The sequence below is a fragment of the Hippocampus comes genome, unplaced genomic scaffold (assembly GCF_001891065.2).
Source record: "Hippocampus comes isolate QL1 unplaced genomic scaffold, H_comes_QL1_v1.1 scaffold130, whole genome shotgun sequence".
NCBI lineage: Eukaryota > Metazoa > Chordata > Actinopteri > Syngnathiformes > Syngnathidae > Hippocampus > Hippocampus comes.
The window spans coordinates 2,284,142-2,296,686 of NW_017842057.1; the positions used below are offsets into that span (position 1 = coordinate 2,284,142).

At 40.6% G+C, this 12,545-nt stretch overlaps 1 protein-coding gene across 2 annotated transcripts in view; it reads left to right on the forward strand.

The window, feature by feature from the left end:
* Positions 1 to 12,545, forward strand: part of pias2 (protein inhibitor of activated STAT, 2) — a 158,594-nt gene that overhangs the window by 138,340 nt on the left and 7,709 nt on the right. For both annotated transcript variants that reach the window (XM_019860949.1, XM_019860950.1), the window contains 3 exons: positions 10,006 to 10,195; positions 10,327 to 10,466; positions 10,543 to 10,580. In XM_019860949.1, the coding sequence (XP_019716508.1) occupies positions 10,006 to 10,195; positions 10,327 to 10,466; positions 10,543 to 10,580 (368 nt within the window). The remainder of the gene's footprint in view (positions 1 to 10,005; positions 10,196 to 10,326; positions 10,467 to 10,542; positions 10,581 to 12,545) is intronic.

Sequence of the window (12,545 nt, forward strand, 5' to 3'; positions counted from 1 at the left end):
GCTGCCGCTGTTGTGAAAGCGCTATATAAATCAGCATGTATTGTATTGTATTGTATTGTATAGTCTAGGCTGAAGACTGCACCAATTTTTTTGGCGGGGGGGGGGGTGTAGTGGTAGCACCACCTACTGGCTGTAGGAAATATGTGTTTTATTCATTGCTGTTATTAAGAAAACCTTTATTTGTCTCACAATGGAGAAAGTCCCAATTTACAGAAACAAAATTATGAAAGGGAGAAGTATGTAAATCAATATAAATGATAAAATTAAAAATATAAAATTACACGTTGCTATTCTTAATCCTAGTGGATTGACCAGATTAATCTCATATTTGCTCAGAAGCGTGTTTAGGCCTTCACGATGTTGCAACACGAAGATTGTGAATTGTCGTGAAAATCTGTTGCCATGGCGTTACACTGTTGGCCAAGAAAACAACACTACTTTTCGGGGTCAAACTTTGGAAACACGTCAGACCCAGCAAAAGCATCAATATTTTATTAAGTTATTGCACATAAAAATAGTTCTGAATAATCTTTATTGGCCAAGTATATAGAACACACAAGGAATTTCTCTCCGGTAGTACAGGCTAATCTAGTATCATCAATAACAAGCAACTACGATAAACAAGGACATGACAACTAAGTATGAAAAGACATTCTGTAATGTTAGGGTGCCGTTGTGCGGTAGTACCACCCAATGACAGCTGCGGAACAATGTGCCAAGTATCAAACAGAGCTAAAGTGATCAGTGGTAGAATACAATACGATAACAGTTGTGCAGTTGGTGCAGATAATCATTGCACCATTTTAAAGTGACCAGTAGCAGTATTTGTAGAGGAAGTTCAAGTGTGCAAATGTGCATAAGTCCTTGAGCGCTTTAAAGTGTCTGCTGCTGTGGAATAGAGATCAGTGACAATGACTCAAGTAAGTACAGAGCTGGAGCTACAACGATTATTGCAGTAATGCCCGCCGAAGGTTGGTACACAATTAAGGTACAATGTGAATGATTGCATTCATTTCATTTGGACTTGTAATAGCAGGCATTTCAATGCCAGGTGGCGCAGTTACTTGAAGTTGCAGAGCACAGGGAGGGAGGGGGAGACGAAGAGAGACGGCGAGAGATATAGGGAGCAATCTTATCTCCCACCTGCGGACCTCTGTCAAATGGAAATTCCCGAGCCCAGTAAAAAAAAACCAAACAAAAATAACTTATGCATTAAACTTTCTCCTACCATATTCAATTAATGACCGATCCATAACAACAAAAAATTCATAAATTCAAAATTTTGCGCCAACTCAAGCAACTCCCGCTCGATACGACAGAATACGTTTGTCCGCGCCACATTGGATCCAAAACGGTGACGTGCAAGTGACTCTTGATTTGAGTTTTACTGGAATTGTGAAAGTTCTTAATTTCATTCATTTACATTTCCATCCTGTAGATCATGGCATCCAAACGAAGAGGAACAGTAATGATCATGGAAGAGAAAGTGATATGTATCTGATTAAACAAAGTGGGTTACAAAGTATGAAACATTCAGGAGATGGTGGGGGTCCGAAAGACTCAAATCTAGGAGACTTTGAAAAACAAGGACGCAATTCTTGCTCAGTCCGATTCTGGCAATTTCCATGCTCAGAGTGAATTGCTTGCGGCTCGACGGAGAGTCGAGTAAATGAACGTTTCCTGGAATGGTTTGATGGTTATTGTGTGAAAAACTTAACGCAAAGTGCACCGTTAATAAGAGAGGAGGCGAGTTCCATAGCGCTAACTATGAGCATCGAGGACTTCGAAGCATCCCGTGGCTGGCTTCAAAAGTTTGTTGCACGACATCAGTTGAGCAACGCTGTCTTGTGTGGTGATCGAGGGGAGGTAAAGTTAGAGATAGTGAGTGAGTGGAAAGAAAAGCCACCAGGTCTTTTACTCGTCTCATTTTGTAGCAAATAGTCCTAACTTTGTTATATTTTGTATATTTTTTTGTTGTATTTTTTATATAACTATACTGTATGCTGCAGTTTTTTGTGTTTTAAACAGTTTTTGGGCAATATATTGTTGCACTTTGTTGCTTGTGTTGTCTCACATGTATGTTGTTAACATACTTGGACGTTCATACAGGACATATACCATAGTTGTTTCACTGTTCTCATTAAAAAAAGTGTGTTAATACTTAAATGCTTTTGTTCTCTTGATGTTTGGTTTGGACTGTCAACATATGCAGTTTTTTATATGTACCGTATCTTGTGCTGACCCGGCCCACCGGTCAAATTTTAGAAATCAATGTGGCCCCCGAGCCAAAAAGTTTGCCCACCCCTTGTGTAGATAGATATCAATGTATCTACACAGCGTCCTTGTCAGAAATATGAATTGACCCAGAAAAAGTGTTCATCAGTGGGGTGATTGCTCACAATGCTGATGTTTGCCTTGACATTTTCAAAGGGTTGTTATACCGACAAAAGCAAGTGTCCTTGGATCAGTTCTCTACAATACGCCAGGCAATAATCCCCTTCTGAGAGAGAACATGGACAAAAGAGGGCAAAACATGATGAGGACGCAGTTAAAAGTTAAATGACCATAATTTTTATTCTATATTTTTTGTTTTGTACATTACGCACAAATCTCTTTTATTGTGCAATAATCTAATTGTAACAAATATTTGTTCCATATTTTTATGCATTTTTATGCTTTAGGAAACATTTATGTCTCAATATGGGCGGGGGGGGGGGGGTTGAACGAATTAGGGCATTTACATGGAAAATGCGTCCCTACTTACAAAATTTTCTAGTTCAGAAATGTCTTCCAGAACCAATTAATTTCGTAAGTAGAGGTAATACTGTACTTAAAAAGAACCATGACTGCCTTTGCTTTTTATGATATCTTTGGTTATTGGAAACATAACTCTAAGATTTAAGATATTTTTGAAAATATTTTCCACTTTAATACATTTTGGAAAACTATTGCTATGTTTTCACGTGCACATTGCATTATTGAAAGATAACGTACAATGGTTGCTGCCCTCTGCCAAGCAAAGCAAAATCACTGCCAACTACAACAAGCATCAGCGGAAAGTAGTCAAAATGCCACACTGTGCGGCTTTTGGATGTACATTTTCAATACAATACAATACATCCTGATTTATATAGCGCTTTCACAACAGCTGCAGCTGCAACAAAGCGCTTAACATATAGCATACACAAGTTGGTGGGCTACACCTGAACTGGCTCCCAGCCAATTTCAGGGCACACATAGACGAACAACCATTTGCACTCACAATCACACCGAGGGGCAATTTAGAGCAGGGGTGACGAACCTGTCATTCGAGAATAAACAAAGTGAGGTAAGCCTGCAGTAAAGAAAGTTTAGAAAACATTGGGAGGATGCGCGGATGTGCTCTCGTGTGTCTGGCTTCAAAAACGGTTAAAAACAAACGCAGTGATCACCATATTTCCTCACAAAGAGCCCATGAATGTAATTTTTGTCCAGTCTCTCCCACATTATTGAGTCTTGACCTTTGACCTTAACTGATCTGAGAGATACAAACAGTTCTTCAGACATCATCATGGTTCCTTTGTGACATCCTGGATGAGTCGTTGCTGTGCTCTTGAGATAATTTTCTGGAGGCTGGCCGCTCCTGCTCCTGGCTGGATGCCCAACCGTTCCATGCTTTTTCTATTTGTGCTTCATGGTTCTCACTGTAACTTGCTGTTCTCATAAAGCTTTAGGAATTATTTTGTGAGCTTTTCCAGACTGATAGATTACTTTATTTCTCATCTGGCCTTGAATTTCTTTGGATTAAGGCATTTTGTTGCATCTTTTTTAATTCTTTTGGCCGGCATAATTTAGTGATTTCTTGATTGAACAGGTCTGGGAGTAATCGACCTTGGATGGGGTCAGAGAAAATGAACTGAACTTTTATGAGGCACAGTAAGTTCATGATTTATCAAGGGGGAAAGTTGTTTTAAAATGGGTGAATTTTGCAGCTTAATTCATATTCCACAAATCAAATCATCTTATCATGCAGCATGCAACCCAAAGTTCTGACAGTTAAAATAATCTTAAAATACATAAAACTGAACAACAAAGATCAACCCAAATTACCAGGCACTGTTCACCCCCCCCCCCCCCCCCCCCCCCCAGCCCCCCAAAAAAGAATAAAACACATCTCAATTCAACTCAACTATTTATGGAGCACTTTCAAACAGCCATCGCTGCATACAAAGTGCTGTACATGGAGCATATAACATATATCCAACAATAAAACAATAAATCAGTCACAAAGTTGGCAGAAGGCACCAAACAGTAAAACTAAGATCAAATCTGAGTCATGCTGAGTCAAATGCCAAAGAATACAAGTGAGTTTTGAGGCGGGTTTTAAAGATGGGCAGCGAGGGGGCTTGCCGAATGTTCAATGGGAGGTCATTCCAGAGAGAAGGACCAGCAACAGAAAAGGCTAGATCCCCTCTGAGCCTCCGTTTAGTTCTTGGTACTTCTATTAATGTCTGGTCCGCAGACCTGAGGCACTGGGCAGGGGGACCAGAGTGAGGACACACAGTCTATGACAGACATGGGCAAACTACGGCCCGCGGGCCGGATCCGGCCCGTTGGTCTTTTTAATCCGGCCCGCCGATGGTTGGTACAGTACACAATTAAGGTTTGATGTAAATTATTGCATTCATTTCATTTCGACTTGTAATACAGGCATTTAAACGCCAGGTGGCGCAGTTACTTGAAGTCGCAGAGCACAGGGAGGGAGGGGGAGACGATACGGAAGCCCGCAGTAGCACTAACTCAAGTAAGTCCCGCTCGATACGACAAAATAAATGTATCCGCACCGCTATTTTCTGTCATTGGATCCAAAACGGCGACATGCAAGCGACTCTTTGTTGCAGTGAGTTTTACTGGAATTGCGAACATATATTAGAGCATGGCATCCAAACAAAGAGGAGCAGTAATGGCCGCGGAAGAGAAAATGAAGTGTATCTCATTAAGCGAAGCGGGTTACGAAGTACGAAACATTCAGGAGACGCTTGGTGTCTGGAAGACTCAAATCTACGAGACTTTGAAAAACGAGGAAGCGATTCTTGCTCAGTCCGATTCGGGCTATTTCCATGCTCAGAGTAAATTGCTTGCGGCTCGACGGACAGTCCAATAAATGAACGTTTCCTGAAATGGCTTGACTGTTATCGTGCTAAAAACTTTCCGCAAACTGGACCGCTAACAAGAGAGAAAGCGAGTTCCATAACGCTAACTATGGGCATTGAAGACTTCGAAGCAATCCTGTGGCTGGCTTGAAAAGTTCGAAGCACAACATCAGCTGAGCAACGCTGTCTTGTGTGGTGATCGAGGGGAGGTCGAGTTCGAGACAGTGAGTGAGTGGAAAGAAAGCCACCAGGTCTTTTACTCGTCTCATTTTGGAGCAAATAGTCCTACCTTTGTTATATTTTCTCATGTACTGTACCTGTACTGTATGCCGCAGTTTTTGGGCAATATATTGTTGCACTTTGTTGCTTGTGTTGTCACCAATGTATGTTGTTAACATACCGTACTTGGACGTTCATACAGGACATATACCATAGTTATCTCACTGTTCTCATGAAAAAAAAAGTATGGTAATACTTGAATGCTTTTGTTCTGTTGATGTTTGGTATGGACTGTAAACATGTACGTTTTTTTATATATACCATATCTTGTGCTGACCCGGCCCACCTGTCGAATTTAGAAATCAATGTGGCCCCCGAGCTAAAAAGTTTGCCCACCCCTGGTCTATGAGGAGGTTGATGTCCCCACCAGGAACCAAGCCCAACTTCCAGCCGCAGGCACCCCACCACAGGGGAAGCAGGTGGAATCACCCATCAGCCGAGCCAGGTCCTCACCCAAGGCAGCATCCCGAAAGCCAGAGTGAAACACAGGTCCCAATGTGAATGGCCCACAGTGAGAGACACTGGAGTTAAAACAAGATACAAATATCTAAAGGCGAAAATTAGAAGAGGTATGAGTTATTGAATAAAATATAATAATCCAACGCTAAACTAAAAAGTAGAGTCTTGAGCCTCCTTTTAAAAATATCACCGTTCTCTGCGGCACTGAGCTCCTCTACAAATGTAGGCCGTAAAAAGCTGCCTCATTGTGTGCTTTGGTTCTAACTCTGTTATTCTTAAAAGGCCAGTGCCAGAGGACCTCAGGGTCCGCGAGGGTCGATTTGGGATAAACATTTTCAAATAAATAAGAAAGGACCCAGACCATTAAGAGTTTTAGAAATCAATAAATGAACCTTAAAATCGATCCCAAAATATACAGGGAAGCAATGCAACGATTTCGGAATCTGTGTAATATGCTCGTCTTTCTGGTCGTCGTCAGCACACGTGCTGCTGAATTCTGTGGAAGAGTGGCTATTGTTTTCTTGGGAATACCAGAAAGGTGAGCATTACAGTAATCTGTAGAGCTAGAAATAAAAGCATGAATGAGCTTTTTTTTGTGATTTAATGGGCGACAAACGGGAGGACTCTAGCTATAGCCTTGAAATTGTAATATTAGGTTTTTATAGGATTCTTAATAAAACTATGGAATAAATTAGGCTCAGAGTCTGAAATAACACACATTTGTTAAGTTGTGAAGGATTAAAATATATTGTTCTTAATTTAGGTAAACGTTTCTCTCTCCAATTACAGGACCAATAATTACAACTTCAGTTTTGTCCGGGTTGAGCTTTAGGAAACTTGCTGCCATTCAAGACTTCTATCTAAAATACGGGTTAAAAAGATTATCTGGTGATCCTCGGTCATCAGGAGATACGGTAATGTAAAGCTGAGTGTCATCAATATAACGTGAAAACAAATTACGTGTCTCCTAAAATTGAACTTTGCATAACTATCACGGTCCATGCCGTGTCCTTCTGGAGAGCAGGGTTCACACAGGGTGGCATAAAATTCTCTGCCAGTCAAGTAGGACTTAAAACAGTGCCTCAGAGACCTATCGTATTGTGCAGTCTCTTTAAAATACTGTGGTCTGCTGTGTCGTATGGTGTGCTTCGATCCAGTAAGATCATGACACAGAGCACGCTCTTATCCATATTTATTCTGATATAATGTAAAACCTTAATCAGGGCCATCTGTGATTTATCCGAAAATCTGATTGATTTTTCACATATATCATGACCTTTCATAAAATCATTTAACTGATTTAAAACGACTGTCACAAAAGTCTTACTGAAAAATGGCCCACTGGACACCGGTCTGTAATTGTAAAGAATTTCAGTTGGCAGGCCTGAGGTGATAACTAAGTTGAGGGTATGCCCTTTCAAGTGGGTCGATTGTGAAATATGTTGGATAAAATTCATTGAAAAAGACCGTTTATAAAATCTGATTTCAAGAACTCTGATTTATTGTCAACACGTAAGTTAAAATCACTGTGAATGATGGATCGTAGAAAGGGTTCTGTCAGTCGTCATCTGTACCTGTGGGTAAAAAACAAAAAAAAGCAAAAAAGGACGTTTCGCTTCTCTCACAGAAGCTTCGTCAGCGGTAGACAACCCTGAAGTCTCCGTGAAGACTCCGGGAAGTTGCTCTGCGCTAAAAAGCTGAGCGTGGCCTGTTTGAGGACTGGGTGGGGATGGTTAGTCACGCCCCTATTGGTTTATTAGAGGCCCATTGGTTTCTAAATTCCCTATCATCGGGTCTTGATTAGGCCTATTGTTTGGGCTAAGGCTGAATAGCTACTTTCAGTTAGCCTGATCAGCATGTCTATGTCCCTTACTGGTCAACAAGTTATTGTAAATAGGAGACAGGTTAAATCTGATACCTCCTTCACGGTTCAGAGAGGGTGAAAATTTTTTAACAAAAATCGCTTCTTTTACCCCCCTTTCAAACCATCTCTTTTCTGTTCCTAGGATTTTTACTTGTTCATCTTCAATTGTGTGGTTTGTTTCTTTTAAGTGTGCGTATACTGCACTTTATCAACACAAATGGAAAAACAAAAACAGGAATATCATGTTGTAGAAATATTCTTTGTATTTTCTCTGAGAGGCCGGCAATATAAGGTACACAGACACCCCTTCTCTTCTTTTCTCTCTGTTGGTTGGTTTCCTCTCTGTTTTAATTTTCCTAACTTTGCCAAAGGCCCATTTAGGGTAGCTACACCCTGACAATGCCTTCTCAATGTGAATGATGGAGGGAAGCTGTGAAAATCAGAGATAAATGATGACTTAAATTTGGGAGGTATATAAACAAAAGGAAAATATTAAACTGTGAAGAAGCAGAGTGATACTCAAATGTTGGGTAAAAACCAAAGAGGTTTTCTTTAAAATTCATAGATGATAAAATAGCTATGCTGCACAGTGGTCGACTGGTTAGCATGTCTACCTCACAGTGTAGAGGTGCTGGCTTCGATTCTGGCTCCGGCCTTCCTCTCTGGAATTTGCATGTCATCCCTGCGCTTGCGTTGGTTTTCTCCGGGTACTCCGGTTTCCTCCCACATTCCAAAAGCATGCATCGCTGGTTAATGTAACACTCAAAATTGTCATTAAGTGTGATTGTGAGTGTGAATGGTTGTTTGTCTATGTGAGCCTTGCGATTGGCTGGCAACCAGTTCGTTGTGTCTCCTGCCTCCTGCTCAAAGACAGCTGGGATAGGCCCCAGCATACCCGCGACCCTTGTAAGGATGAAGTTGATTTAAAAAAATGGATGGACGAATGTATAAAATAACTGCCACACTCCCTCCTCTTCTGTCTGGTCTGTTTGTGAATGAGAAGTTATATTTGGGAGGGGATGCTCTGAAATCCCCTGCCCAACCTTTTTTGTCCCAAGGGCTATTTTTTAAGGAGGCAACTTCCGGAGATTGAACAGTCCAGTGTCAACACCCCCCCCCCCACACACACACACACTAATCTGCAGGATGAGAAACAGCTATAATTGACCTTAATAAACCAAACTGAAAAATAAACAAGATACAAAACAGGTAGATCTCTGTTTGAAAAAAGGAAATCACTTCCTACCTTAGTGAGAGACCTGGCACTCGGAGGAGGAGTCTAGCTTTTCGTAGTTAGTTACTCTGCGTCTTTGGTTTTGTGAAGATAGACTGCCGTGCTGCAAGCTGTGCTTTCAAATCCCGCACTTTTGTGGCACGTAAAAGTGTTTTTGCAGGGAAATCCGTCTCATCCGTCTCCCGCTCCAGATTCGCTTCCTTCACCAATGCCACCGTTGCATTTCAAATCGAACAAACAGGCTTTGAATGAGAATAAACAAAAAAATAATCTTGCTCCCACTCAGGGTGAAAATAGTAGGTCGCCTGGGAACAGTCCACGCTCTACCAGTAGACCGCGGGTGACTGGTTGGGCACCCCTGCTCTAAAAGAACACAGATGGTCCATCTGTACTCAATCAGAATGAGAATCATCTTTATTGGCCAAGTATGTAGAACACACAAGGAATTTGTCTCCGGTAGAACACGCTGCACTAGTATCATCATAAACGAGGACATGACAAATAAGTATGGAAGGACATTCCGTAATGTAAATGAACCGTTGTGCGGTGGTACCACCCAGTGACAACTGTGCGACAATGTGCAAAGTATCAAGCAGAGCTAAAGTGATCAATGGTAGGATAAAGTACTATTACAGTTGTGCTGTGCAAGTTCAAGTGTATTAAAATAAAAAGTCATAAAATTGTCCACATTTTGTTTCTATCACAAACATGCTGACATTTAAACAGAAGTATGTAGACTTTGTATCTTCACTGTAAATGGCTGTTCGTGACTGACAAATAAATAACATAAGGTATGCAGGTCATTGACTTGTGTTGCATGACAACATATTTGCACATTGCTGCAAAGACGAGTTCATTCTGCACTGCTTAGCACCTTTGTAGAACTAGGAGCCACAGTATTTTTTTTTTTACGACTAGCTGTTCATAATCCAGCCCAGATGGGACTCCACCCCACTTTTGGGTCCCACCTCTGTCATAGTTTTAAAGACGCACATTGAAGAAAGAAAAATTCTGACGTGGGTTGCTGTTTTTTTTAGGTTCAGCTCCTTTGCGACAATCTTTGCTGGTTCCACATTCTGCTGAGCCTTGCCCATCCAAGAAGGCAGATGTTATTGATTTGACTCTGGAGAGCTCCTCCTCCGACGATGATGAAAAAGAGAGCACAGATCCTCCTCTTAAGAAACGCTGTGTGTACATTGCAAAAAATGATGACATGCATGCAAAGAGGTTTGTTACAACACGAAATACTACCTCTAGAATATATTATGATATTTAGATGTAATTGTAATTTTCATCTTGTTTCAATTCCCTTCATTATTGTTGTTACTAAATAAGAAATTCTGTCTCTGTCCTCTCAGAGTATTGACCTATCAGCCTTCCAATATACACATGTCACCTGTTCAGACCTTGGACCCATCATATCTGACCTCTACACTCGCTGATTATGCAGTTCCCTTCCACCCTTCCACCTTGACCACCATCCCCACAGAAATGCAGAGTGAGTCGATGATTTCTGAGCTGTTTGCATTGTCCGTGGTGTGAAACTATCTCACGATTTTGTCTCTTTTGTGTAGGCCTGGATTTGTTTTCTTTAATTCAAGCGGATCCCCAGGTATGTTAATGTCACATGTCTACTGCAATAATCACAAATAAATTACAGAACTTTTGTTTCAAAATCAATACATAAAACTCAGAATATTTCTGATGAGACCGTTACGTACGTCATTCACTGATTTATATTGCAATAATCTTTATGCATACAGCACTGTGAAATAGTATTTCCACCCTTCCTGATTTCTGTTTTTTGCATTTTTATCACAAAGATTTCAGTTCATCAAACTAATTTTAATAACACAAACAGACTACCCAAAGAAATATAAAATGAAGTTTCTTAATGCCAATATAATTAACGCACAAAAAAAAAAAAAAATCAAAAACTATCTGGCCGTATGTGGAAAAAGTAATTGCCCCGCCTTGTTAAATCACAAAGTAGCTGTGATTAACAACAGTTTTGGGAAAACTGAGTTCAATTTCACAGGCAACACCCTAATACCACAATTGCTGACTCAAGAAATCATGTGAATAGAATCTGTCATACAAATTTGAGTAGGGTACAAGACCTCAGGAAACAAATGCTTCATGCCATGATCCAAAGAAATTTGAGAAGAAATTAGAAAAAAAAAGTTATTTAAATCTATCAGTCCGGAAAAGGTTACGAAGCCATTTCCAGGACTCTGAGGCTATAGCAAACCACTGTCAGAGCCATTATCCCAAATTAATAAAACTGGAGTGTCCACCATCGAAAATTACTGCATGAGTGTGACAACGACTCATCCAGGATGTTGCAAAAGAATCTTGAACATCCAAAGTATAGTGAATATTCTCTAGTACGGAATAATGTTTGGGATGTCCAATCTGTCCTTATAACAGAGTTTCCTCATGTGGGAAATGAGCATGGTACATGTCCTTTATGAACATGCAAGTATGTGAACAAAATACATGTGTAACAACAAAAGCAATGAAATGCAAAAATATATGCTCCTAACACTGTTTATAACACAAAAGCTGCAGTACAGTATACTGTACAGGTATATGAACAAAATACAGAATAACAAATTTAGGACTATTTGCTCTAAAATCAGGAACAGACCCGGTGGCTTTTCTTTCCACTATCTCACTTTCTCTAACGCGACCTCCCCTCGATCGCCACCCAAGACAGCGTTGCTCAGTTGATGTCATGCAATGAACTTTTAAAGCCAGCCACAGGACGCTTCAAAGTCCTCGATGGCTATAGTTAGCGCGATGGAACTCGCCTTCTCTCTAATTAGCACTGCAGTTAGCGTAAGGTTTTTAGCATGATAACAAGTAAAACATTCCAGGAAACGTTCATTTATTCGACTGTCCGTCGAGCCACAAGCATTTTACTCTGATCAGCTAATCGGATGCATTCCACTCTATCTTCCACGGATCTAGCTACAGTATCTCCACACGTAGACATTGAGGTCCCTCTTGGCCAATGGGATAGCAGGATGATGCTCGGTAAGCCTATGGCAGAGCAGCTATGAGTATGTTCCATTCAAGAACCTCGGAGCTGTGAACGAAATAAAAATCGTTCACTTTTCCAGTAAAACTCATGCGAATAGAGTCACTTACATGTCACCGTTTTGTATCCAATGAGAGTAAATAGCGGTGTGGACAGTTATTCCGTAGTATCGAGCGGGACTTACTTGTGTTTGCGCCACTGCATGCTTCTGTATGGCTTCCGGGTTCAGGGAAGTGGAAATTCCATTGTTATGAATTGATCGTTAATGTAACATCGCAGTCGAAATTTTAATGCATAGGTTTTTATTCCGGGTGAGGGAATTTCGTGGAATTTACTGTACTCAACTCAACTCAACTGGATTTATAGAGCACTTTAAAACAACCATCGTTGTATACAAAGTGCTGTACATGGAGCAAATATCATACAGTATATACAGCAATAAAACCATAATTGATAACGAAGACAGTAGAAAGCACAAAACAGTCAAACTAAGATTAAGTCTGAGTCATGCCGAGTCAAGTGCCAAAGAATAGA